The sequence below is a fragment of the Mirounga angustirostris genome, unplaced genomic scaffold, assembly GCF_029215605.1.
Source record: "Mirounga angustirostris isolate CCGP_5_RB_7025 unplaced genomic scaffold, mMirAng1.0.hap1 SCAF_17, whole genome shotgun sequence".
In the NCBI taxonomy this organism is placed as follows: Eukaryota; Metazoa; Chordata; class Mammalia; order Carnivora; family Phocidae; genus Mirounga; species Mirounga angustirostris.
Window position 1 is genome coordinate 6,429,934 of NW_026991725.1, and position 27,440 is coordinate 6,457,373.

General features: G+C 40.1%; 3 protein-coding genes across 5 annotated transcripts in view; 1 reads left to right on the forward strand and 2 right to left on the reverse strand.

The window, feature by feature from the left end:
* The window catches only part of SUZ12 (SUZ12 polycomb repressive complex 2 subunit), a 42,847-nt gene extending 38,450 nt beyond the window's left edge, over positions 1-4,397 (forward strand). For all 3 annotated transcript variants that reach the window (XM_045889435.3, XM_045889433.3, XM_054510956.2), the window contains one exon: positions 2,083-4,397. In XM_045889435.3, coding sequence (XP_045745391.1) covers positions 2,083-2,428 — 346 coding nt within the window. In that variant the 3' untranslated portion in view covers positions 2,429-4,397. The remainder of the gene's footprint in view (positions 1-2,082) is intronic.
* An 8,588-nt stretch (positions 4,398-12,985) lies between these two features.
* LOC123853554 (ubiquitin-conjugating enzyme E2 N-like) lies at positions 12,986-13,869 on the reverse strand. The gene has a single exon (XM_045888130.3). The coding sequence runs from the start codon at positions 13,544-13,546 to the stop codon at positions 13,088-13,090; it is 459 nt and encodes a 152-aa protein (XP_045744086.1). The 5' UTR covers positions 13,547-13,869; the 3' UTR covers positions 12,986-13,087.
* A 4,737-nt stretch (positions 13,870-18,606) lies between these two features.
* CRLF3 (cytokine receptor like factor 3) overlaps positions 18,607-27,440 on the reverse strand; it is a 36,178-nt gene continuing 27,344 nt past the window's right edge. The window contains exons 7-8 of the mRNA XM_045889432.3: positions 21,033-21,145; positions 18,607-19,736 (exon numbers count right to left, since the gene is read on the reverse strand). Coding sequence (XP_045745388.1) covers positions 19,480-19,736; positions 21,033-21,145 — 370 coding nt within the window. The 3' untranslated portion in view covers positions 18,607-19,479. The remainder of the gene's footprint in view (positions 19,737-21,032; positions 21,146-27,440) is intronic.

The following is a 27,440-nucleotide window of genomic DNA, read 5'->3' on the forward strand; positions in this document are numbered from 1 at the left end:
TATCTTCCAGAGCGTTGCTTTTCCTGCAGATCACCCTCCTTCCCTGTATGTGAACTATTTGCCTGTCAATACACATATTTTTTTTCTGTACCTTTATTATTACTAGATCCTCATTTAAGGCTTTCTTCTATAGCATAAGCAGCCAGAGTTTTTTCATTTATAATGAAATAAATGGTAAGGGGCACTTTTGTTTCTTTACTCTTAGGGAGTAAAAAGGAATTGGTACATAGTTCCAGCCCAGATGTCTGGCGTGCATGGGTCATAGCCTTTTTTTGTACACTGCCTTAAGCTAAGAATAATCTTCACATTTTTAGTGGGTTGGGGGGGAAAAAAAAAGGCAACAGATCGCATATGGCTTACAAAGCTTAAAATGTTTACTCATCTAGCCTTTTACAGAAAATGTTTGTCTGGTCCTTGGTGTAGTCATTAAAACTCAGTTATGAATAATTTCTGTATTTCGAAACTTAGGTTAAGTCTCTTTTTTCTTTTGTCCTGATATGTCAGTTTCAAGATGGAATTTTAGTCCTACTATTACTTTATTGGGTTCCATTTTCATTCCTTGATCTAACTCTGTTAGTATAACAGCTATTGGGGTTCATGCTATACTAGCATTATAAAGTGGCAAGTAGCTGGGTAAACTTTAGATTTTAAAATATCTGCGGGCAGGCCTTTTTTTAAGATTTTATTTATTTATTTGAGAGAGCGCAAGGAGGGGAGTGGCAGAAGGAGAGGGAGGAGAGGGAGAAGCAGCCTCCCCACTGAGCAGGGAGCCCAATGTGGGTTTGATCTCAGGACCCCTGGGAACATGACCTGAGCTGAAGGCAGCCGCTTAACCAACTGAGCCACCCAGGCACCCCTGCAGGCAGGCCTTACAGACTTTGTTGGACACTCAGTTTCAGTGGGTAACAGCAGCCATTCCCCTGTTTGGTTTAATTTGATTTTTTCAAATTTTATTCATTGTGGGGGCACCCTACTTCCTTTCTGTCAACACAGCCACACTGTAACCACATTTGTTGTGACACCTTCAAATTTTTTTTTAATGTGGCTTTTTTCCCCTGTTATATCGAAAAATAATTGGCATACATCACTGTAAGTTGAAGACATACTGTATGATGGTTTGATTTACATTTATTGTGAAATGATAACAATAGATTCAGCTAACATCCCTCTTCTCATATAGATAACAATAAAAAGAAAAAGAAGAATAAAGAAAAAATTCTTTTCTCGTGTTGAGAACTCTTAGTTTACTCTTTTAACAACTTTCCTGTATATCATACAACAGTGTTAGCTGTTGTCATCATGTTGTACGTTATATTCCTAGTACTTTATTTATTTATTTATCCTAGTACTTTATTTATTTGGTAACTGGAAGTTTGTACCTTTTGAACACCTTCCTCCAATCTGCCCTCCTCCCACTTTCTGCCTCTGGTACCCACAAGTTTGATCTCTTTTTCTATGAGTTTTGTTATTTTCAAATTTATTTTTTAAGTAATCTCTACACCCATCATGGGGCTCAAACTCACGACCCAGAGATCAAGAGTCACGTGCTTCACCAACTGAGCCAGCCAGGCACCTCTGTTTTTCCAGATTCCACATATAAGTGAGAGCATACGGTGTTTGTCTTTCTGTCTGGCTTAGCGTGATGCTTTCAAGGTATATCCGTATTGTCACAAATGTGGCATCTTCATTTCTTTAAAGGTTTTCCATGAAGTGAAAATGCAGAGAAACACTGCTTCTGAACTAGGAAAGTACGTCAAAGTCAAGAAAGAGACTAAAGGGGACAGTTAGTGTGTATGTAGAGAGTTAATGAAAGTGGTGTTGGCAAGAGAAAATGCTCTCTACTTTTAATACTGCTGTATGCCATTTCATTAGGACAAACAGAAATGACATCTGTTGAAGTTCTGGTTAAATTAAATCTCTTTAAATTTCTAAAATGGTAAGTCCATTCAGGTCACTGAATCTCAGATTCACTGTAGTTTTACTGATTGTTAAATCACTTACTGTTCTGTCATAGTTACCATGTTGCATTTGACAAAAATGCTTTATATCACTATTGATGTTTGTGTTATTTTTATTAAATAGGTTTATTGCTGACAATCAAATGAATCATGCCTGTATGCTGTTTGTAGAAAACTATGGACAGAAAATAATTAAGAAGAATTTATGTCGAAACTTCATGCTTCATCTAGTCAGCATGCATGACTTTAATCTTATTAGCATAATGTCAATAGATAAAGCTGTTACCAAGCTCCGTGAAATGCAGCAAAAATTAGAAAAAGGAGAATCTGCTTCCCCTGCAAATGAAGAAATCACTGAAGAACAAAATGGGACAGCAAATGGATTTAGTGAAATTAACTCAAAAGAGAAAGCTTTGGAAGCAGATGGTGTCTCAGGGGTTTCAAAACAGAGCAAAAAACAAAAACTCTGAAAAGAAGAAACCTAACCCCATGTTACGGACAAACACTGAAATTGCATTCTAGGGAATTCAGCCTCTAGGAAGAGTTTTGTTTTCGTTTGTAATCATAGGTTTCAAACAGGCACTGTTAGATGAAGTAAATGATTTCAACAAGGGTATTTGTGTCAGGGCTCAACTTCACTTGATCATGTGGCATTACATGTATGTCCCTTTCATTGATGTCATTACAACAATCTGGTTTGAGCATGAAAAGCAATAGTTCAAAGAACGTATTTTTAACTTCAGCAATTGTCTTATGAAATATATTGAATTGATAATCTAGAAATTATTTCATATATTTAAATTACAATGTTTTTTGCATTTGTGACTGGCCATTTTTCTACTTTGTAATTGTGAAACCTTTTTTGGGGAGGGAAAATTGGAGTGTGATTCCTTTTTAGAAATTGAAGATTTTTGGAAATTACGTTGCATTATTATTTGTAATCAAACCTTGATCCTTGATTTTGAGATCATTTATCAATTTGGAATGAGAAATTACAACGTAAGATTCTTTACAGAAGTTCATTTTACAATTTTAAAATAGCACTTCTTCATCTTATGCCTGTTTGAGAAAATGTCAATTTTTCACATTGTTGACCGTGAAATGTCGTGTTGGCTTACAAGGTTACTGACCATTTTGTTTTCATGTGGATATTTTTACTGCATTGCTCACCCAGTATATTTTTTTAAACTTGAACATTTGCTGTTTTGGATTTGTGGGTTGTTGTTGTTGTTTTCAGTATGGTAATCACATTGAAAATTCAGCTGTCCACATCTTTTCATTATAAACCAAGGGAAGAATGAGTTTGGGATTTTTAAGATGCCACTTTCGAGGAAGTAAATGTTCTATAAAAATGAACCAGAAAATGTTATAACTTTTTTTCTTTGCAAGGATGTCTTTGTAATGTATTTCATGATTAGAATATCCAATACAGATAAGCTGACTTGAATTGTTGTGAGCAATTTTGCCCTGTGATGTATGTGTTTTTATGCACATATTTGCAGTTGGATTTTCTCCAACAGAAAGTGGTTTCACTACTGGCACATTAACAAGCACCAATAGATTTTTATTCCAACTCCAAGCACTGTGGTTGAGTAACATCACCTCAATTTTTTATTATCCTTAAAGATAATTGCATTTTCATATTCTTTATTTATAAAGGATCAATGCTGCTGTAAATACAGGTATTTTTAATTTTTTAATTTCATTCCACCACCATCAGATGCAGTTCCCTATTTTGTTTAATGAAGGGATATATAAGCTTTCTAATGGTGTCTTCAGAAATTTATAAAATGTAAATACTGATTTGATTGGTCTTTTAAGATGTGTTTAACTGTGAGGCTATTTAACTAATAGTGTGGATGTGATTTGTCATCCAGTATTAAGTTCTTAGTCATTGATTTTTGTGTTAAGAAAAATAGGAAAGAGGGAAACTGCAGCTTTCATTACAGACTCCTTGATTGGTAAGCTCTCTAAATGAGTTACAGTAAACTCTGGTCATGCCTCTGGATAGTGAATCTCGAGCATTTCTCTCGGGCTTTAATTTGCTAAAGCTGTGCACATATGTAAAAAAAATAGATTATTTTAGGGGAGATGTAGGTGTAGAATTATTGCTTATGTCATTTCTTAAGCAGTTATGCTCTTAATGCTTAAAAGAAGGCTAGCATTGTTTGCACAAAAAGTTGGTGATTCCCTCCCCCAAATAGTAATGAAATTACTTCTGTTGAGTAAACTTTTTATGTCATCTTATAATAAAAGCTGAAAAAATCCCTTTGTTTCTATTTATAAAAAAAAATGCTTTTCTATATGTACCCTTGATAAGAGATTTTGAAGAAATCATGTAAGATGATAAAGCATTTGAATGGTACAGTAGATGTAAAAAAAAAAAATTCAGTTTAAAAGAACGTTTGTTTTTACATTAAATGTTTATTTGAAATCAAATGATTTTGTACATAAAGTTCAATAATATAAAAGCTGTATTCTGTTTTGGTTTTGGTTTTCATTATTATGATGCATTGTTAATGTGTGTACTAAGATTTTCGTTTGGCTAGGATAGTAAGGATCCAGAAAAAGTAACACCCATCGGTCATTAATAAGAAATTAAGAAAAAAAAATCAGTGCAAAATCCTACATTCAGTTCTAGTAACATGAGTTGCAGCTGGCATGTTATTTATGGTAATACTTAAAAATTTTTTTATAATAAGTTCTGAGTAATGTCAATGTTAGCTAACCTAACAGCTCTCCATCTTTGGTTGTAGATTTTCTCTTTCTTTTTAATGAAAAAATTTATCTTGGCCTTCAGAAAGTTCATAGAGTGGGATACAAATGAGCATTATAAAGTAAAATGATATATTGTATAATAAAGTCATATACAACATTCTGTGAGATTAGTTGAAGCTAACTCTGGAAGAGTTAGGGGAAACTTTACAGATGACAGTTTGAGCTCTTCTGACTTTATTTACTAGTAATAGCATGTCACTTGTACACTTGCTGTGTGTTTGAGCTGAGTGCCCCTCTGTACTTCCAACGCTCGCTTTAGGTGTTTCTTCTTTTTTTTGAGAGAGAGAGAATGAGAGACAGAGAGCATGAGAGGGAGGAGGGTCAGAGGGAGAAGCAGACTCCCCGCCGAGCAGGGAGCCCGATGCGGGACTCGATCCTGGGACTCCAGGATCATGACCTGAGCCGAAGGCAGCCGCTCAACCAACTGAGCCACCCAGGCGGCCCTAGGTGTTTCTTCTAAACACTTGTTTTCTCATTACATTGCAAGGTCCACCTCACTTACCTTAGTACTGCCTAATGGTTTTAGTTGGTGCTCAGATATTTATTTGGTGACCTGAACTGAGGGTTTTACAAGCTGTGCTGAGTTTGGATTTCAGGCAGTAGGAAGTATTTGGAGATTTACAGCACAACACAAATCAACCTGTGTTTTTGGTGAGCCGTGGCTCTAAGAATTGGAGAAGGGAGAAGATCTGCACAGGAAGAATCCACCACTAGGATGCTATTTAGTAGTAGCCCAGGTGAAATACTCAACTACTAGAACACTCCCTGTCCTGAAGTAAATGCCTGAGAAGTCCTCGGTCAGTGCTGTTGCAGGGCAGAGGGGCGATGAAGCCAAGAAGGTTTCAGAGGAAGCAGCAGTCCTGCAGCACAGAAAATGAGTAAGATGGCAACTTCAGGGTAGTGACATGTAGGAAACAGGTTTAAAGTGTCTAGTACATGGGAAATGAGATGGAGAGGCTTCACACATGAAGAGTATGTGAAAATGGGGCCATACCATACAGACGCAAAATTAAGAATTCTGGGGAGAGTGGATGGGAGGGTTGAGCAGGATTGCAGACTCATACAGAAGCCAAAGACAGAAGTTACCAGAAAAAGGAAGGAATGAGAGCAAGAACACAGATGGATTCAGTTTGCTGTCAATAGAAAGTGGTTTCACTACTGGCATATTAACAAGCACTCAAGACCATTCTGGTGGTAAAATAGGTACGATGTCGAGAGAGAGCAAGCAATCTGGTACTTTATTAAAATCACAATGCAGGACGCCTGGGTGGCGGCAGGGTTAAGCGTCCGCCTTCGGCTCAGGTCATGATCTCAGGGTCCTGGGATCGAGCCCCGCATCGGGCTCCCTACCTACTCACTGGGAGCGGGCTTCTCCTCCCTCTGTGATCTCTCTCACTTTCACTCTCAAAAATCTTCTAAAAATCACAATGCATTCATCCTTTGCTCTAACAATTCCATCTTTAGGTAGTTACCCTACAGGTAAACTAGAACACATGTAAAATTACAAATTGTTACCACTGTTGAAAACCGATTAGACACAAGTCATTAGTAGGGAACGGGCTACATTATACAAGCCTCGTAAGTGAAATACTATGCAGTAATAAAAAAAAGGGTTAAGAAGGGTCTGGGTTTTTTGTGTGTGAAACAACTGCCAAGATAACAGGTACAGAACAGTTTCTAGTGTGCTCCAAATTCTTTAATTGAAAAGTTAATAATGTGCCCATTTGTTTGGGTTATAGCATGTCTAAAGGATACATAGAAACAGCTGCTTTTAGGGAAGATAATCTGGAGAAAAGAACAGATGAGAGGCAGGCTTTTCACTCTGCCATTTTTGAGACATCTCAATTTACTACCCATTTTTTAAAAATTTTATAGTTATGTTTAAATTTTTTAAAAATTTTTTAAAGATTTTATTTATTAGAGTGAGCGTACAAGCAGGGGCAGAGGGACAGGGAGAAGCAGGCTTCCCGCTGAGCAGGGAGCCCGATATAGGGCTTGATCCCAGGACCCTGGGATCATGACCCGAGCCGAAGGCAGACGCTTAACCAACTGAGCCACCCAGGCACCCCTCTAAAAAATTTTTATTTTTTAATTTTTTTAAAATTTTGTTTCTTTAAAGATTTTGTTTATTTTTTATTTATTTGACAGAGAGAAACAGCATGAGAGGGGATAGGGTCAGAGGGAGAAGCAGGCTCCCCGCCGAGCCGGGAGCCCGACGCAGGGCTCGATCCCAGGACTCCGGGATCACGACCTGAGCCGAAGGCAGTCGCCCAACCAACTGAGCCACCCAGGCGCCCCCCTCTAAAAAAATTTTAATCCAGAAAATAGAAAACAGAGTTCAAGAAGGATGATGTTCTCATTGGGAAAAAGGCAGAATGCTAAGTGTCTAGTACACAGCTTAGAACACAGTAAATTTCTAGTAAGTAAAACAGGAAGTTCATTGTCAAAAATAGTTTCTAAAAATTCAATTTATATTTTGTTAAAGTAACAAATAGTATGCCCCTCCTAGAAAAGTGGAAATATGTGAGGTTCTGTTAATTATGCCAAGTACCATATTAAAGCAGACATCTTACCATTAATGGTTCCTGGGTTGTTGTCAATAAAAATCGTACTCTTTCTGACCTGACTGCATTTATCTCTCCAGTCTTATCTCAGGTATGCAGTCCCCCCTCCAACCAAGTGGAGTCCCAAGGCACAGCAGAATTTAAGTACATACATGCACTCTGGTGTTCTCAGTATGTAGTCTATGATCCAATTCCTGGACCATCTTCTGTTCCTATGTACTAGTTCCTATGAGGGTATGGTCCATTTTTACATAGGAATAAAAATTTACTCAAGTACGTTCTGAGACAAATGGTAAGATTGTTACTTTAACATCACATGGGATCACTCTATAAAGCTGGTTCTAGACAGCAGGGTTGATACCTCCTGGACTACTGTATTTTATCTATTTTCCCGGTTTTGACTACTATCATAGCTATCCACATGGCAAAGCTTCAACCAGGGGCCACGTGCAGGTGCACCATCATATTTGTGTCCAAGCTACTCCATCCTTTTTCAGAACCCAAAGAGCTTCTACCTGCCTTTCTAGCATGCGGCCACTAGCAGCCATTCTTTCATTCATCTATTAAATGTATGCCAACGCTTGTCCCAAGCAGGGAATGAAATGTTGAATAAGACTCAGAACCTGTTTCAAGGATTCTCCCGGGCTTCATGGGTCAAAACCAGAGTCACTTTTCTTCTTCCTCCTGTCCCTGAATAAGCATCTATTTCTTTAGTAGATTCATTGCTTGTAACTAGAGAAAGGGTGAAGTTATAAAGGTATCAGAAGAAAAGCTTTTTATATTTTGACACTAAAATTTATGAGTCACCAGGGCGCCTGAGTGGCTCAGTCGTTAAGTGTCTGCCTTCGGCTCAGGTCAGGATCCCAGGGTCCTGGGATCGGGCCCCACATCGGGCTCCCTGCTCAGCGGGAAGCCTGCTTCTCCCTCTCCCACTCCCCCTGCTTGTGTTCCCTCTCTTGCTGTGTCTCTCTCTGTCAAATAAATAAATAAAAATCTTTAATAAAAATAAATAAAAAAAAATAAAAGCTCTCCAGGAAATGGAGAGAGCACGAGCAGGGCGGAGAGACAGAGGCAGAGGGAGAAGAAGGCTTCCCACTGAGCAGGGAGCCGGATGCGGGGCTTGATCCCAGGACTCTGGGATCATGACCCGAGCCGAAAGCAGTCGCTTAACTACCTCCCAGGCGCCCCTATGTTTCACTTCTTGTTCTTGCCCTAATCCTTCATATATAACAGAGGCCCTCAGATGCTTACTTTTTACCTCTCTACAGGGAAATCCCTCATAAAGGCTGTCTTTACTGTTTGTCTGTACTTACTATTCCATTTTTATGTTTTGATATTAAAATATGTAGCTTCTCTGAGAAAATGGAGAGCCTGGGTGGCTCAGTCGGTTGAGCATCTGACTCTTGGTTTCAGCTCAGGTCATGATCTCGGGGTCCTGGGTTCGAGCCCCGCATTGGGCTCCACGCCTGGTCTCTTGCCAAAGGACCACAGAAGGGGCAGCTCGTAAAACAGAAAACTTGTCGCCCACCACAGCTCTCTTCAAACCAAACACCACTGTACGGGGTTGAATGGTAGCCCACAAAAGGACATGTCCACATCTTGGAACCTGTGATGTGGCCTCATTTGGAAAAAGAATCTTTGCAGATATAAATAAGCTAAGGATCTTGAGATAAGATCATTGTGGATTACCTGGGCGGGTCCTAAATCCAGACAGCTTTCCTTGTAAGAAGCAGAGACTGCAGTTAGGTGGCGGCAAGTGAAGGAAGCCCTGAAGCCTCCAGAAGCCAGCAGAGGCAGGGAAGTCTTCTCCCTAGACCCCTGGGAGGGAGCCCGGTCTTGCCAACACGGGGATTTCAGACCTTGGCCTCCAGAACTGTGAGAATCAATTTGTCTGTTTAAGCCACCCAGAGTGTGGAAATTTGTGATGGAAGCCCTAAGAAACTACAACTACAGAAAAGACTGTGTCCTGCCCCTGGCCCATGCCGGCAAAGGCCAGGTGGGGAGCCCAGACTTCCACACTCATGAGGCTGTAACGAGACACCCCAACAGCACTGCGAAATGGTGTCACCCACTGGGCAGCGATGAAGCCACCCACCTCCGTGGTGAGAGAGGAGCCTGGACCTCCACCCCCACCAGCAGTAACAGGATCACTCTCCCTCTCTCTGATATGAAGGCTCAGAGGAAACCAGTGGAGACTCCAGACTTTTACCACTGCCTAGAGTAACGAGGCCACCCCCACCGCAGCGTCCATGGAGATCACACAAGGAACTGGAACTCCCATGCTCACGCAACCAATAACAAGGGCTCTCCACTTGGCTGTCAATGCAGGTCAAGGGGAAGCTACCCTTCCATCTCCAAGTGGGGGTAATGAGGCAATGCCCCTCAATCTTTTCCTGTTGGACTGGCGTCAAAAAGCCAGCTGAAAGAGAAGGTTTAAATAAGATCCCAAGTCTCAGAACATAACACAAAATGCCCATGTTTCAGTAGAAAATCACTTGTCATCCCAAGAACCAGAAAGATCTCAAACTGAATAAAGAAAGACAACAGATGCTGACACCAGGCTGATCAAGATATCTGAATTATCTGACAAAGATTTAAAAGCACTGTATTAGAATTCTCCAGAAAAACAGAACCAGTAGATGATTATAGAAGCCGAGAAGTCCCAAGATCTGCTGTCTGCACGCTGGGGACCCAGGAGAGCAAGTGATATAGTTCAAAGATCTGAGAGCCAAAAGTGTAGATTCCAGTCCAGATATGAAGGCCCCAGAACCAGGAGCACTGAGGGCAGGTGATCCATGTCCTAGCTCAATAGACAGCAAATTCAACCTTCTTCTGCCTTTTTGTTCTATTTAAGGCATCAACAGATTGGATGAGGCCCAACACATTAGGAAGAGCCACCTGCTCTCCTCAGTCCATCAATTCAGATGCTAATCTTCTCCAGAAACATCCTCACTGAACAACCAAAATAATGTTTTAATGAGCTATCTGAACATCCCTTGGCCCAGTGGAACGGACACAAAAGACTCCCCATCACCAAAGCCATGATTAAAATGTTTCAATAAGGGGCTCCTGGGTGGCTCAGTTGTTAAGTGTCTGCCTTCGGCTCAGGTCATGGTCCCAGGGTCCTGGGATCAAGCCCTGCATCAGGCTCCCTGCTCAGTGGGAAGCCTGCTTCTCCCTCCCCCCTCCCCATGCTTGTGTTCCTGCTCTCATTATGTCTCTATCAAATAAATAAATAAAATCTTAAAAATAAATGAACGAATGAATGAATGAATAAATAAATAAATAAAATGTTTCAACAAGCACTTACGAACACACTTGAAACAGATGAAAAATGAACGGCCTCAGCAAAGAATATAAAGAGTCTGGCCCAGAAATAGAAGGTACGAAGATGATCCAAATGGACGTTTTAGAACTGAAAAATACAATAACCAAGATAAATAATGAAAAGCTCAGTGGATGGGCCCAACAGTAGAAGGGACGTGACAGAGGCCAGACTTGGTAGACTGGAAGTAGAATGACAGGAATTAGCTAATCTGAACGACAGAGAGAAAACCAACTTCAAACAAACAAAACCTCAGGAATCAGTGGGAATACATAAAAGATGTAAAATATGTGTCACTGGGGTCCTAGAAGGAAAGGAGAAAGAGGACAAGGCTGAAAAAAGTACTTCAAATAATGGCTGAAAACTTTCCAAAGGTGGCATGTTACATAAACCTAACAATTCAAGAAGCTGAGGAACCCAAACAGGATAACCCCAAAGAAACCCATGCAAGGACACATCATAATTAAACTTCTAAAAACTAAAGACAAAAATATATATATTGAAAGCAACTACAGAAAAGTGACACTTTATCTACAAGGAAAAACAATGAAATGACAGCAGATTTTTCATCAGAGGCCATGCGGGGTGGCATAATATTTTTCAAGTATTGAAAGAAAAGAATTGTTGGGGCAGCTGGGTGGCTCCATCAGTTAAGCGTCCGACTCTTGCTATCAGCTCAGGTCAGGCTCTCAGGGTCATGAGTTCAAGCCCCGCCGCCCCCCACTGCAAAGAATTTTGAATCCTATACTCAGTGAAATATCCTCCAGGAATGAAGGGAAAATCAAAACATTTTATTTTATTTTTTTAAAGATTTTATTTATTTATTTGAGAGAGAGAGACTGAGAGAGAGAGAGAGCATGAAAGGGGGGAGGGTCAGAGGGAGAAGCAGACTCCCTGCCGAGCAGGGAGCCCGATGTGGGACTCGATCCAGGGACTCCAGGATCATGACCTGAGCCGAAGGCAGCCGCCCAACCAACTGAGCCACCCAGGCGCCCAAAACATTTTTTTTTAAAGATTTTATTTATTTATTTGATAGACAGCAAGAGAGGGAACACAAGCAGGGGGAGTGGGAGAGGGAGAAGCAGGCTTCTCGCGGAGCAGGGAGCCTGATGCGGGGCTCGATCCCAGGACCCTGAGATCATGACCCGAGCCGAAGGCAGAAGCCCAACGACTGAGCCACCCAGGTGCCCCAAATCAAAACATTCTTCTTTTTTTTTTTTTTAAAGATTTTATTTATTTATTTGAGAGAGAGAATGAGATAGAGAGAGCATGAGCGGGGGAGGGTCAGAGGGAGAAGCAGACTCCCTGCCGAGCAGGGAGCCCGATGCGGGACTCGATCCCAGGACTCCAGGATCATGACCTGAGCCGAAGGCAGTCGCTTAACCAACTGAGCCACCCAGGCGCCCCAAATCAAAACATTCTTATACAGAAGAAATCAAAGAGAATTTTTCACCAGCAGACTTATCATAAAAGAATGGCTAAAGGAAGTTCTTGAAACCGAAAGGAAATGGTAACAGAAGGAAACCTGGAACATCATGAAGGAAAAAAGAACACAAATGTACAGGGAACATAACACAGAAATATAGATAAATACAATAGGCATTTCTTTTCTTGAGTTTTCTGAAATATTTTTTTACAGTTAAGGCAACACTGATAGTTCTAAATGTATATAGAAAAAATATTTAAGAAACAAGATTATGCTGTAAATGGGGAAGGATAAAGAGATATAAGGATTATTTCACTTGAACTGATAAAATGATGACACCAGGGGCGCCTGGGTGGCTCAGTCGTTAAGCGTCTGCCTTCGGCTCAGGTCATGATCCCAGGGTCCTGGGATCGAGCACCGCATCGGGCTCCCTGCTCTGCGGGAGGCCTGCTTCTCCCTTTCCCACTCTCCCTGCTTGTGTTCCCTTTCTCGCTGTGTCTCTGTCAAATAAATAAAATCTTTAAAAAAAAAAAAAAAGATGACACCAAGGGCGCCTGGGTGGCTCAGTCGTTAAGCATCTGCCTTCGGCTCAGGTCATGATCCTGGGGTCCTGGGATCAAGTCCCACATCGGGCTCCTTGCTCAGCACAGAGCCTGCCTCTCCCTCTGCCTGCCTGCCACTCCCCCTGCTTATGCTCTCTCTCTCTCTCACTCTCTCTGTGTCAAATAAATAAATAAAATCTTTAAAAAAAAAAAGATTTTATTTATTTATTTGATAGACAGCAAGAGAGGGAACACAAGCAGGGGGAGGATCAGAGGGAGAAGCAGACTCCCCGCCGAGCAGGGAGCCCGATGCGGGACTTGATCCAGGGACTCCAGGATCATGACCTGAGTCGAAGGCAGTCGCTCAACCAACTGAGCCACCCAGGCGCCCCTTCTGTAATGTTTCTAAGACTGTGTCTATTAAATGCAAACAAAAAAGGAAGAAGTCTTGGCAGAACAGGAGAAGTGATGCACACTTGATGATCAGACTGATTTTAAATATTATTCATGGCATATAGTCTAGTCCATGCTCTAGCTGTTTCTATGGCTTGGGCTTCGTTGGTCTTCCACTGCTCCGCTACATCATTTGCTAATGGATCATCTGGATTGGGAGCACTTAACAAAGCCTGAATTGATAGCAGAACTGTGTGGATCTGCAGTGCTGGGGACCACTTATCTTTCAAAATATCTAAACATATTCTTCCCAACTTGTCTACATTAGGATGATAAATTTTGGTCATGAAACGTACTTTAGGGGCTGCCATCGGGTATTCTTCTGGTAGGAATAGTTCAAGCTTAAAAGTCCCTCCCTCAAAGGGGGAATCCTGGGGACCAGCAATGACCACATGAAAATAACGGGCGTTGCTCTCATCTGGTTCTGCTTTAATGCCAGGAACTGGTTCTGCCAGCAAACGCTGGGTTTCCTTGATAATCCTGTGGGGCAGCCCGGCCATATTGTCAGATCCCGAGTTCGGCCTCTGGTTTTCGACTCCGGCTCCGCTTGCCTCACACACGAATGGAAGTCCTATACGTATATTTTTAATACCTAGAACAATTACTAAAGAAGCTACACAAAGAGACACTCAAAAACACTATAAATAAATCAAAATGGAATTCTAAAATATGTTGAAGCAACCCACAAGAATGCAGAAAAAAGAAAACCAGAGAAAACAAAAAGAAAAATGGCAAACTTAAGCCCTAACATATCAATAATAAAAGTAAATGTAAATGGTCTAAATAGACCAAATAAAACTCAGAGACTGATAGAGTAAATTAAAAACAAACAAACCAAAAAAACATGATTCAGCTGTATGCTATCTACAAGAAACTAACTCCAAATATATTAATATAGAAAAGTTACAAGCACAGGAGAGAAAATACATATCATGCAAACATTAATCAGAGGAAAGGAGAGGCTAGATTTATATCAGATGAAGTGGACTTTGGAGGAAAGAAAATTACCAGAGGCAGAGAGGGACATTATGATAAAATGGTCAATCCACCAAAAAGATACAGCAATCCTAAGTGTGTATTCATAAGACAAAAGAGCTACAAAGGATGTAAGTCAAAAAATGATAGAAAAGGAGAAATAGACAAATCTACAATTACAATTGGTGACTTTGATACTCCCCTCTCAAGAACTGATAGAGCAACTAGACAGAAAATCAGCAAAGATATAGAACTCTACAAGATCAAAACATTCTACCCATTAACAGTAGAAAATGCGTCTTTTTAAGTGTCCATAGAACATATACCAAAATTGACCATATCCTGGGATATAAATTAACAAATGTAAAAGAATGGAAATCATACAGACTGTTCTCCAAACACAATATAATCAAACCAGAAGTCAATAACAGAAAGATAACAGGAAAATCTCCCAACACTCAGAAACTAAACAACACATTTCTAGGAAATCCATGAGTTGAATGGGAAATCTTGAGGGGGGGAAAAGACAAGAGTTTATCAATTCTGCAGGATACAAGACAAACATACAAAGACATTCTATAGATTATGAATGAGCATGTGGAAACCAAAATTAAAAATACAAGACCATTTACAATCACTAAGACAAAACACTTAGGTGTTACTGTAACAAAACTTGTAGAACTTGTATGCTAGAGACTACAAAATGCAGATAAAAGGGGCGCCTGGGTGGCTCAGTCATTAAGCATCTGCCTTCAGCTCAGGCCGTGGTCCCAGGGTCCTGGAATCGAGCCCCATATCGGGCTCCCTGCTTGGCAGGAAGCCTGCTTCTCCCTCTCCCACTCCCCCTGCTTGTGTTCCCTCTCTCACTGTGTCTCTCTCTGTCAAATAAATAAATAAAAATCTTAAAAAAAAAAATGCAGATAAAAGAAATCAAAGACCAAAATAGATGGAGAGACATACTCTGTTCATGGATTGGAAGACTCAACATGGTAAGGATGTTAACTCTTCCCAAATTGATAGGTTTAACACAATTCCTATTGAAATCCCAGCAAGACTTTTTATAGATAAAAACAACATTATTCTAAAATCTACATGAGAAAGTGAAGAAACTGGAATAGCTAAAACAACTTTTTTTTTTTTACTATGCATTTATGTATGTATGTAGGTAGGTATTAGTCTTTAATTTCTACACCCATCATGAGACTCAAACTCACAACCCCAAGATCAAGAGTTGGATGCTCTATCAACGGAGTCAGCCAGGTGCCCCATTAAAACAATTTCTTAGAGGATGAATAAAAGAGAAATCAGCCTACCGGATTTTAAAACCTTATATAGCTACAGTAATCTGTGGTACTGACAGAGGGACAGACCCATCGATCAAAGGAACAGAGAACCTAGAAAGAGACTCACACAAATATGTCCAACAAATTTTGACAAAGGTGCGACAGCAATGCAATGGAGGAAAGACAGCCTTTGCTACAAACGACACTGAAGTGACTTAACATCTGTATGAACAGATACGTTCCCAAATGAAACTTAACCTTATAAAAAATAAAATCAAAATGGATCACAGACTTAAATGTAATATGTGAAGCTATAAAACTTGTAGGAAAAAACACAGGAGAAACTATTTGGGATTTAGGGCTAGGCAAAGAGTCCTCCGACTTGACACCAAAAGCACAATCCATAAAAGGAAAAATTAATAAACTCAATTTCATCAACATCAGAAACTTTTACTCTGGAAAAGACCCTGGTCCAAGGATGAGAAGACAAGCTGGAGACAAGGTATTTGCAGACCATATGTCCAACAAGGCACTAGCAGCTTGAAGTCTAAAGAACTTTTAAAACTTAACAGTAAATAAGCAATCCAAATAGAAAAATGGATAAGAGACATTTTACCAAAGAGAATTTAAAGATGGCAAATAAGCACATGAGGAGATGCTCGACCTCATTAGCCATTAGGGGAATGCAGACTGAAAACACAGTGAGAGATCACCACCCATTTATCAGAATGGCTAAAATAAAAAGCAGTGACAACTAATCCTGGGAGGATTTCAGAGAATATGTTGCTGGTGGGTGGGCATGTGAAAATGGCTTAGCCCCTCTGGAAATGGGTATGGTAGTTTCAAAACAAACACACCACATGCGACTTCTCTGCACCCGTCAGCCCTTCACTGCGGCCTCACGTACCAGTCCCATGGCCGTGACACATGCTGTTCTCACCTCCAACAGGACTACAAGTGTTTTTCCTTTTGCTTCAGATGCCAGTTCTGGGCTTTGCAAATCTCCACTACCCTTTTTTTTTTTTTTAAAGATTTTTTTTATTTATTTGACAGAGAGAGACACAGCGAGAGAGGGAACACAAGCAGGAGGAGTGGGAGAGGGAGAAGCAGGCTTCCCGGCGGAGCAGGGAGCCCGATGCGGGGCTCGATCCCAGGACCCTGGGATCATGACCTGAGCCGAAGGCAGACGCTTAACGACTGAGCCACCCAGGCGCCCCTCCACTACCCTTTTAAGATTGACTTTGCTCCCTGAGATCTTCAGGCAGAGATGGTCAGCCCTTCCTTTTTCAGTGCTACTCCAGGAACTGCTACCCTTGATCCCGTGGTTGATTCTTATCTACCCCTGAGACTTTCTCCTTAGTGTCCACTCTTCCTGAGAGCACAACAGTTACGAGCGGGAGCTCCAGAGTGGATCAGGTCTGGGCTAGGATCCCGACTAGACTAGTTACTAGTCCTGACCTTGGACAAATTAGTTCACATCTCTTGAGCCTAAGTTTTATTGTCTGTAAAGTGGAATAACAGTAATAACAGTATAGTAAGTAGCATTATGTGGATTAAATGAGATAATAAATGTATTTTGAAAATTTAGCATGGTGCCCAGCACATAGTAGGGGCTCAATAAATATCAATTCTTATAGTTGTTATAATTATCATCACCCAAACTCTCTCGTCCCTGCAAGCACAGAAACAGGTTTGGAATACTGGGCTCCTTTATTTTTATTTTTTAAATTTTATTTATTTCTTTGACAGAGAGAGACACAGCGTGAGAGGGAACACAAGCAGGGGAAGTGGGAGAGGGAGAAGCAGGCCTCCCGCAGAGCGGGGAGCCCGATGTGGGGCTGGATCCCATGGGATCATGTCCTGAGCCGAAGGCAGACGCTTAACGACTGAGCCACCCAGGTGCCCCACTGGGCTCCTTCATCTGTTTAAACAGAATGAGTTGGGTTTGAACAAAATGTTAAATTCACAGTTTAAGGAGAAAAAAAGCAGGGGTGCCTGGCTGGCTCAGTCAGTGGAGCACGAGATTCTTGATCTTGGAGGTTGTGGGTTCGAGCCCCATGTTGGGTGTAGAGATTGCTTAAAAATAAAATCTTTAAAAAGAAAAGAAGAGGGCGCCTGGGTGGCTCAGTTGGTTAAGCGACTGCCTTCGGCTCAGATCATGATCCTGGAGTCCCTGGATCGAGTCCCGCATCGGGCTCCCTGCTCGGCGGGGAGCCTGCTTCTCCCTCTGACCCTCCCCCCTCTCATGTGCTCTCTGTCTCTCTCATTCTCTCTGTCTCAAATAAATAAATAAAATCTTCAAAAAAATAAAATAAAAAAAGAAAAGAAAGCAATATTTAAATTAGCTTCAGAGGTCAAAATATTACAATCCATGCCGATCTAGAATTAGGTTAGGTTTTAGTCATTTCTGTGAAAAGGCAGATTCTATAGGTATAAATTTAAGATGTGACTCTCCTATGGAGGATAAGAAAAAAAGATGTTCAATAAATATTTGACAAATGAAGGGAACAAGATGAAGATGTTCTAGAGAAAATAACCTATCCATATTCATTCAACCCAACATTTACTGTACACGTGTCAGGCACTGTGCTCAGTGTCAGATGCACAGAATATAAGAAAGTATAAGTAACTTGTCACAAGTTACAACGTTATTTGTATTAAAATGACCGGAGACAAAAGGGCGCCTGGGTGGCTCAGTTGGTTAAGCGTCTGACTTAAGGTCATGATCTCAGGGTCCTGGGATCGAGCCCTATGTCAGGTTCTGCGCTCAGCGGGGAGTCTGCTTCTCCCTCTCCCTCTGCCCCTCCCCCAGTTTGTGTTCTCTCTCAGATAAATGAATAAAATCTTTAAAGAAAAAAAACAAAAACAAACCAAAGACACAAGAAATCCTTTTTTCCCTCTACTTAAAAAATTAAAATTGGATTCATCAAATCTCACAGAAGAAAAAATACACACATTTAACTTTTAGTTTTTTATTTTGTTTCAGACAGCTGGACGAGGCATCTACATTCTAGCACATCTTAGCAATCACTAAACAAATGAAAGACAGCTTACTTATATATAAAAACGCAAGGGGAAAAGGTCATGATTGTCTAACAGGGAATTTGAATCCCCAAATAAATTATCTTACAAAAATATCAAACTTGCTTTTCCACATTTCTACTGTTAAAAATGAAGGAAAAAAATTCACATTAAAAAAAAATCTGTAGGCTGGTATAGCAAGTTAAGATAATCATTTTTACACACTAAGTAAGTCCTTCAAATAAATATCTTAAACAAATTTAAGTTTTTCAAAAAATAGGTCAAGTATTTACCTTATATTTGTTTGGTCCACTAAAAGACCGTTTATAAAACTGACATTAAACTGGACCGTAGCTCATACCCTATGAGCAGTTAACATACACACCGCTGAGGCTGGCTATGCACGTGTGCATATTACATATATGTGAACAGCTACTGCTGTACATACTACTTTCATGAGTAGTTTTACCCTGTAAAAATCCTCTAGTCTATCATGAATCGAACTGCACAGAAAAAAAAAAGAAAATACTCTGCCTAGTGTAGACATTTGCTCAGTAATTTTTAACAACGCAAATATTATCACGTTTTGGGGACATTAAAGATTACTGAACATGAGATAAAATTCAATACTGCTTACAAATACCTGAATATGGAGAGCATATTCACCACTCATGCGGAGAGCACACAACTGAATGTATGTTACAGAACTCCGTCTTCTAGCTGGTCTATTCCTACTGTTTTGATTCTAAAGTTTTACATGGCCTGGGATCCTTAAAAGATAGAAATTTAATAAGATAATGTTACATTAAGTTTTTCTGTTCTAATAATTAACTTTTCAAGAAGTACACAGTGGAAAGGTATAGGGCTTTCTGTATCTCCTCATACGTTAAAAGCCAATTTCATTTTTATCGTGATGCTGATATTTCAATTAACACTATGCTACAAGTAAGACTGACTGCACTACAGTTTTGTCCACAACAGTCAAATCTCTTATTGCTAAAATATTCCAAAATAAATCCAGTAAACAATTTCCATTTCCAATGGCTTAACTGAGAGATGAATCTAACAATTTTTTTTTAACCAATTACAACTAAACTGAGCTGAGGACAGCTATGTTTAAAACCCCGCAAAACCAAAGCCAATCATCCAAAAATCTAGAATACCAACACTTTCCATCCAGGATAGAAAAATGAGCAACCAAAATAAAGAGAACCACAAGACTGCTCAAGTAACCAATCAAAAACCACTTCTCTGTTATTTGAGCTAATAGTTACTCGAAGCTTGAAGTTTCCTCCTTCGTTATTATTGGTGGATCCTAGAGTCACAGCTTCAATGTCAAATGTGACAGTGGACCCAGAAGTAACTGCTGGCAACTGATTAGTCATTTCTTTTCCATTTACAAAAACCGCACCTAAAATGTTAAGGTAAAGAGTCATTTACATGTGAGCAACAATGTAGAACTGAAACGGATTCTAGATTACTGGTAACACAGGTAATTTCCCAACTCACATCAAGAAAACATTATGTTATGCCAACTAGTCAAAGAGAATGCATTCCAATATTAAGGCAGGAGAAAAAGTTAAAGCTTTAATCACATTTTCGAGTTCTGGTCCAGGGTTCTACTCTTTTTTTTTTTTTTTTTTTAAGATTTTATTTATTTATTTGAGAGAGAGAGACACAGTGAGAGAGGGAACACGAGCAGGGAGAGTGGGAGAGGGAGAAGCAGGCCTCCCATGGAGCAGGGAGCCCGATGCGGGGCTCCATTCCAGGACCCTGGGATCATGACCTGAGCCGAAGGCAGACGCTTAACCGGCTGAGCCACCCAGGCGCCCCGGTTCTACTCTTTCAGAGTGGAGACTGAGTTTCCCACAGGGATGGCATAAAAGAAACTTGACTCCATTACAAGATTACATCCTGTGGAACAGCAACATTGTTGCACATGAAATAAACAAGAATGTTGTTCTATCTACTGTTTGACCCATACCACAACATATTAACACATCTTGAGAGGGGATTTTAAAAGTGTGATTACTATAGGGGCGCCTGGGTGGCTCTGTTGGTTAAGCGTCTGCCTTCGGCTCAGGTCATGATCTCTGGGTCCTGGGATCAAGCCCCACGCTGGGATCCTGCTCAGAAAGGAGTCTGCTTCTCCCTCTTCCTCTGCCTCTCCCCGTTCCCTTCTCGTTCTCTCTCTAATAAATAAATAAAATCTTTTAAAAAATGAAATTAAAAATAAAATTTAAAAATATATATAAAAGTGTGATTACTGCAGAGTAAGGGGCCAAAGAACGCTAGGGAGATATAAAAAATTAAGTAAACTCTCTCCTTGGTTCACCAACCGATGTTGAATTTAGATGACCTACGCACACGGAATCCAGGGATAGACTGCCTGGTGCAAATCCCAACTCAATCACCTCTAAGCTATGGGAGTTTAAGCCGGTCACTCAACCTCCCTGTGGCTCGGTTTTCATCATCTATAAAATGGGTGTAATACTACTTCCCACCTCAACAAGCTGTTAAAAGGATTAAATGATTTATTATTTGTAAAGGGAATAGAATAATGCCTGGTACATAGTAGCCATACAGATATGTCATAAAGACTTAAACTTGCTCATCTCCTGCTACACATGTGTGATGTTGGGGCAGATTTGTATCTTACTACACTAATTCACGTATTTCAAAGAAACAGCAGTTATGTATCTCTTACCGTTTGTACTGATGCACACTGCTTGATCGCGCTGCAGAGAGTCGTATCCATTCTGTTTTTCTGCACACACTCCTATACTGTCTCTTCTGTCTGGTTGTCCCACAGTCTCAACTCTGTAAATGAGGTAGAAAGGTCATTAATCTTTTTTTTTTTTTTTTTTAGATTTTATTTATTTGACAGAGAGACACAATGAGAGAGGGAACACAAGCAGGGGGAGTGGAAAAGGGAGAAGCAGGCTTCCCGCCGAGCAGGGAGCCTGATGTGGGACTCGATCCCAGGACCCTGGGACCATGACCTGAGCCGAAGGCAGTTGCGCAACAACTGAGCCACCCAGGCGCCCCTCTTTTTTTTTTTTTAACATGTTATCTAACAGTTACTAAGGTTAAAAAGAGCAATCTCATCATAGCTGCTCTTAATAATAGCTAAAAATGATTCCATACTTCCTAAATTCCAGGCACTGATCTAAAAATTTTATATCTATCTATATCAATCATCTCATTGAATTCACCTAACAACCCATAAGGTAGGTGCTATGATTACTGTACCCATTTTATACATGAGAAAAAACAAGATTAAAAAGAGGCTAAATAACTTGACCCTGATCACCTGGCTGAGTGCTGGACCCATGATAGGAATTCAGGCATTCTGACTGTAGGCTCTATGTGAACTATTTACAGCTATGACAATGCATTCCCATTTTATGTTCTGATTCTAGACACAGAGGAAACTTGTCACACTTGCCATTATAAGAAATGTGACTGTTCCTGCCATCACCTAAAGCTTCAACGTGAGAGTCTATGCAATGGTTTGCTTACTGTTTATCAAGTATTTAAAGCCTTTAAAAATAGACATTATAATCTTTAAAAAAATAGATAATATAGTTATTAACATATTTTGGTTGGAGAAATTCATATGTGGAAGGTCTTTTTGTGTTTTAGTCTCAAAATACATCATCATGCACTCTAGAAACAGGGAACTTACATATAAAGTCAACCTATATTTCTACCACCAGATGCATCTTTCCCTCCGTTCCAGAAAGTCAGACTTTGAAGGACAGAAAAAGAAAAATTAGTAAGCAATAGAATGTAGCTGTACCAAGGGAAGATGTATTTATACTTGGTATGGCCTCAAAATGTCTTTTGTTACAAAGTGCCAAACAGGCAGGATCAAAATAAATATGTGGGTGGGTTTCTGAAGTCCTTTCACTTCTAAACCAGCAGTATTTTTTTTTTTTAAGATTTTTTATTTATTGATCAGAGAGAGAGAGAGAGCACAAGGAGGGGGAGCGGCAGAGGGAGAAGCAGGCTCCCCGAGGAGCAGGGAGCCCGATGCGGGACTCGATCCCAGGATTCCGGGATCATGACCTGAGCCAAAGTCAGACAGACGCTTAACCGGCTGAGCCACCCAGGCGCCCCTAAACCAGTGGTCTTAAGAAGTAAGGGGAAGAGGAGAGTGATGTCAGCAAGATGGCAGATTCATAAGCCCTAGTCCTGCTTCTACCACAGAGACACTACTTTAACAATGATATACAGACCAAAATACCTTTATGAGGTTTCCAGAATCCAGTTAAGAAGCTGCAGTACCTCCAGGGAGTACAAGCTGAAAACAGCTGCACTGAAATGGGTGAGAAGAGAAATTTCACTTCCCCAAGTCAGGGCCTCTCCCAAGCTCCACAGATCAGTGCCTGGTAAGAACACCCCGGCTTCGGACTCTTCCCTTGGGACAGGGAAAGAGAGGAGTGGAGCGTGCATCCAACGTTCCAACTCTTTGGAAGGTTGCCTGAAGGACTGATATCTGTTGTGCCTCCTTTACAGCACTGACAGAACAACCATAGTATGGTTGCCTGAATGCTGCTAAGACCAAAGAAATGGGAGGGGTGGCATCCAAGAGCCAGTACAACTGGGTGTGACTGGGAGCAGGTGCATAACTTGAGGCTCCCCTCTCTCAGAGGAAGAGAGAAGAACGGAATGTGCTTCTGCACCAGCTTTTTACAGGGCTGCTCAAGGGAACGGTACCTGTCTCACTTGATGTGGGCACCGATGGGGAGCTGGCAAACTCTGGATGCCTGGTGGCCACTGAGTACAAGAGAGAACAGGGCTATTTGCTGCTGTTAACATCAGAAAACAGGCAGTGCCACAAACAGGCACCAGAGGGAGCAAGAGATTAGGACCTCCTGAAAGACCCACAAAGCTCTCTAGTTGAGAAATTGCACACACAAGCCCAGGGAAGTCTCATCCTCCCAAAAAAGGTTTCAGAGGCTCCCAGCATCTCTAGCTGAGTTCATTTGTGAGGGTCTTTTCCTGCACGAAACCAGGTCATAAAAACTGGGAGAGGTGGCTGTTTTCTCATATGTATAGATCCCAACACAAAATTATAACACATTTGGAGAAACAGGAAAACATGGGACAAACAAAAAACTAAAATAGATCTCAAAAAATTACCCTAATGGGGGCACTGGGTGGCTCAGTTGGTTGAGCGTCCAACTCTTGATTTCAGTTCAGGTCCTGATCTCGGGGTCGTGAGATCAAGCCCCACGTTGGGCTCTACACTCACCACAGAGTCTACTGGTGATTCTTCCCTCTCCCTTTCCCAACTCGAGCTCACGTGCGCTCTCTCTCTCAAATCAATAACTAAATCTTTTTTAAAATTATCCTAATGAAATGGAGACATGAATTATGTGACAAACAATTCAAAACAAGCATCATAAAGATGCTCTACGAGGTCAAAAATATAAGACATGAGTAAAAAGAATACCAACAAAGAAACAAAAAATATAAAAAAAAAAAACCAAAAAACCTAGACAGTATTTTGGAGCTGAAGAATACAATAATAACTGAAAAATTCACAAGAGAAGTGCAACATCACACAATCAAGCAGAAGAAATTAACATCAAATTAGAAGAGAGGTCATTTGAAATTATCCAACAGCAGGGACAAAAGAAAAAAGAATGAAGAAAGTCTAAGAGACTTATGGAGAAGAGAGAAAGGGGCAGAATGTTCATTTAAGCAAATAATGGCTGAAAACTTCCCAAATATGGAGCAGGGAATGGACATCTAGATTCAAGAAGCCTAATGGACACCAACTGGGATAAACCCAAGAAATCACACTGAAACATATTATAATCAAATTGTCCAAACTCAAAGACTGAGACTTTTAAAGCAGCACTAGAAAAGTGACTCATCATGTACTAGGAAGTTCACATAAGACTATGAGTGGGGGCATCTGGGTGGTTCAGTCGGTTAAGTGTCAGACTTTTGATTCCAGCTCAGGTCATGATCTCAGGGTCGTAAGATCAAGCCCCGTGTTGGGCTCTGCACTCAGTGGGGAGTCTGCTTGTTCCTCTCCCTTTCCCTCTGTCCCTCCCCCTGCTATCTCTCAAATAAATAAATAAATAGCAATAAAACAGAAAAGGCCCTCAATGCAGTGAGAAAAAAGAAAAAAACTCCTAATCTGAATAAATTACAAAGTAATTCCTAAAAGCATCTTTCACCAAAACAGCATGTAATAAAGATAAGCACGACATAAAAAGTTTACAAAAGTTGCTCTGAACATGGAATGAACCAGGAAACTAAAGCGCTAATAAATGAGACATAGAATTATTTTCATAGTTCACTAAGAAATAGAATGGAGGTTTAAAATCACTGAATTTTTAAGTTGTAAGACAAGTAGTCAGGACAGTATATACTCAGACACTATTGTAGTTGTTCTCTCACATAAAACCAGTTTTTAAGAAACTATATAAAAAAGAAAAATGCTATACAAGATAATTTATGGTAGGGTACAGTGACTTCCTCTAATGCATGTACAACTGAAATACAATTAATAAAAAATTAATTTATGGACAAGCTACTAGAAATACATACACTGTGCAGAGTAAAGGAGTAGAACGTCCTGGGTAATAATTTTTCTCAAAGGTAAACTGTTATGAGAGAGAACATGGCCCAAAACAGGAGCAATTTCGATGGCAACAAGAGGGCTAATCTGTTATCCCTATTACTCTGCACTTTGGCTAACTCTGATTGTATTTAAGTGACACATCCTCTTTCTTACACGATCTGTAATGTTTTTCTTCGCAGGGAATGCTTGGAGCAAAATTCAAAAATTCAGTTGCTTAGCTAATAAATATATGAAAAATATCCAACTTTATGATAAATACAAGAAATAAAATGAAAATTTTATTTTAGCCTAGCAGCTACAGATTGATTAAAAACAGCAATACTTAATACTGACAAGGATGCAGTGACGTCAGTACCCTCACACTGCTGGAAAGATTGCAAAGTGCTTCCAGGAACACAGCCAGCTAGTCTGTGTGTCACTAATAGGAACACTAGCCCAAAGAATAGAGAATGAGCCATATATCAACAAAGAGGTCATGGCACATCTTGACATGTCAGGAATAAGAAAAAGAAGGGCTGCCTTGTCAAGTCATTGGAAAGGAGGATTTCTGAAATATATCTGAAACAGAAATATATTGCTCACTATACAAATCCTAAAATAGCTGTTACCCTCTCTCAAAACAAACCTGATAACTTGAATAGACCTCTATCTACTACAGAAATTGGAAATCTTCCAACAAAGAAAATTCTAGGATGGCAAATTGATTGGTGAATTCTACCAAATATTTAAGGAAGAAATAATACTAAATTTACACCAACAGTTCTGGAAACAAAAGAGGAAGAAACATTTCCTGCCTCACTTTGTAAGGCTGGTCAAAACCAAAACCGAAAACATCATAAAAAAAAAGATAAATATCTCTCTCATGAAGAGATATAAAAATCCCCAACAAAAGATTAAAAACCAAATTTAGCAATATATATAAAGATAATATATGACAAAGTGGAGGTTCTCTCGGGAATGCAAAGCTGGTTCAATGTTCAAAAATCTATCATTGTAATTCACCATATTAACAGAAGAAAAACAGTATGATTACATTAACAGATGTATAAAAATGATGAGACAAAATTAAACATTCACTTATGGATAAAACTCTCAGCAAAGCACAATTAGAAGGGAACTTCCTTTCTTTCTTTCTTTTTAAATTTTATTTATTTGAGAGAGAGAGTGAGTGAGAGAGTGCACAGTCGGGGGAGGAGCAGAGGGAGAGGGAGAAAGAGACTCCCCATTGAGCAGGGAGCCTGATGTGGGACTTGATCCAGGGACTCCAGGATCATGACCTGAGCCGAAGGCAGACGCCCAACCACTGAGCCACCCAAGCACCCCTAGAAGGGCACTTTCTTAACCTGATAGAAGGTATCTACAAAAAACCTACAGCTAGGGCGCCTGGTTGGCTCAGTCAGTAGAGAATGTGATGTTTGATCTCAGGGTTATAAGTTCGAGCCCCACACTGGGTGCAGAGATTACTTAAAAGTAAAACCCTTAAGAAAATAAAACAAACAAAAAAACCCTACAGCTAGCATCATACTTAATGTGAAAGACTGAATGCTTTCCTGCTAAGATGTGGAATAAGCATGTCAGCTTTCAACACTGTTATTCAGAATCATACTTCTTTAGCCAGTGTAATGAGACAAGAAAAAGAGAAATGACAAAACAATGATGAGAGACATTTTTTTAAAAACTAAATTAAGAAATATACCATATCCACAGATTGGAACAATCAAAATATTAAAATACCAATTATTCCCAAATTGATCTAGAGCTTCAAGTCAATCTCAATCAAAATCCCAGTAAAAAAACTTTTCTTAGAAATGGACAAGCTGAATCTAAAGTTAAATAGAAAGAAAGAGGAACTAGGATAACTAAAACAAAAAGAGAATAAGTTGGAAGAATCCTACTACTTGATACCAAGATTTACTATAAAGCTACAATCAAGATTATAGTTCTGGGAAAGGAGAAACACATAGATCAATGAAACAGAGTCCAGAAACAGATCACCACAGATACGGTCAGTTGATTTTTGACAAAGGTGAAAAGGCAATTCAATGGAGAGAGGACAGTCTTTTCAACAAATAGTGCAGGCCTATTGGACCAGATCCTAACCGAAACCCTATTCAACCCATATCTTACATGTTATACTAAAAGTAAGTCAAGGGGCACCTGGGTGGCTCAGTTGGTTAAGCGGCTGCCTTCAGCTCAGGTCATGATCCCAGGGTCCTGGGATCGAGCCCCACATCGGGCTCTCTGCTTGGCGGGAAGCCTGCTTCTCCCTCTCCCACTCCCCCTGCTTATGTTCTTTCTCTAGCTGTCTGTCTCCCTCTGTCAGTTAAATAAATAAATAAAATCTTTTAAAAATAAATAAATAAAATAAAAGTAACTCAAAATGGCTTATAGATCTGAATGTAAAATTTAAAAACATAAAGCATCTAGAAGAAAACATAGGAAAAAATCTCGTGACCCTGCATTAGGGCAAAGATTTCTCAGATACAACACCAAAAGCACTGGATGAATGGA

Excerpts from the sequence above, each read along its gene's own strand:
- LOC123853554 (XM_045888130.3), bottom strand. The coding sequence starts at position 13,546 with ATGGCCGGGCTGCCCCACAGGATTATCAAGGAAACCCAGCGTTTGCTG.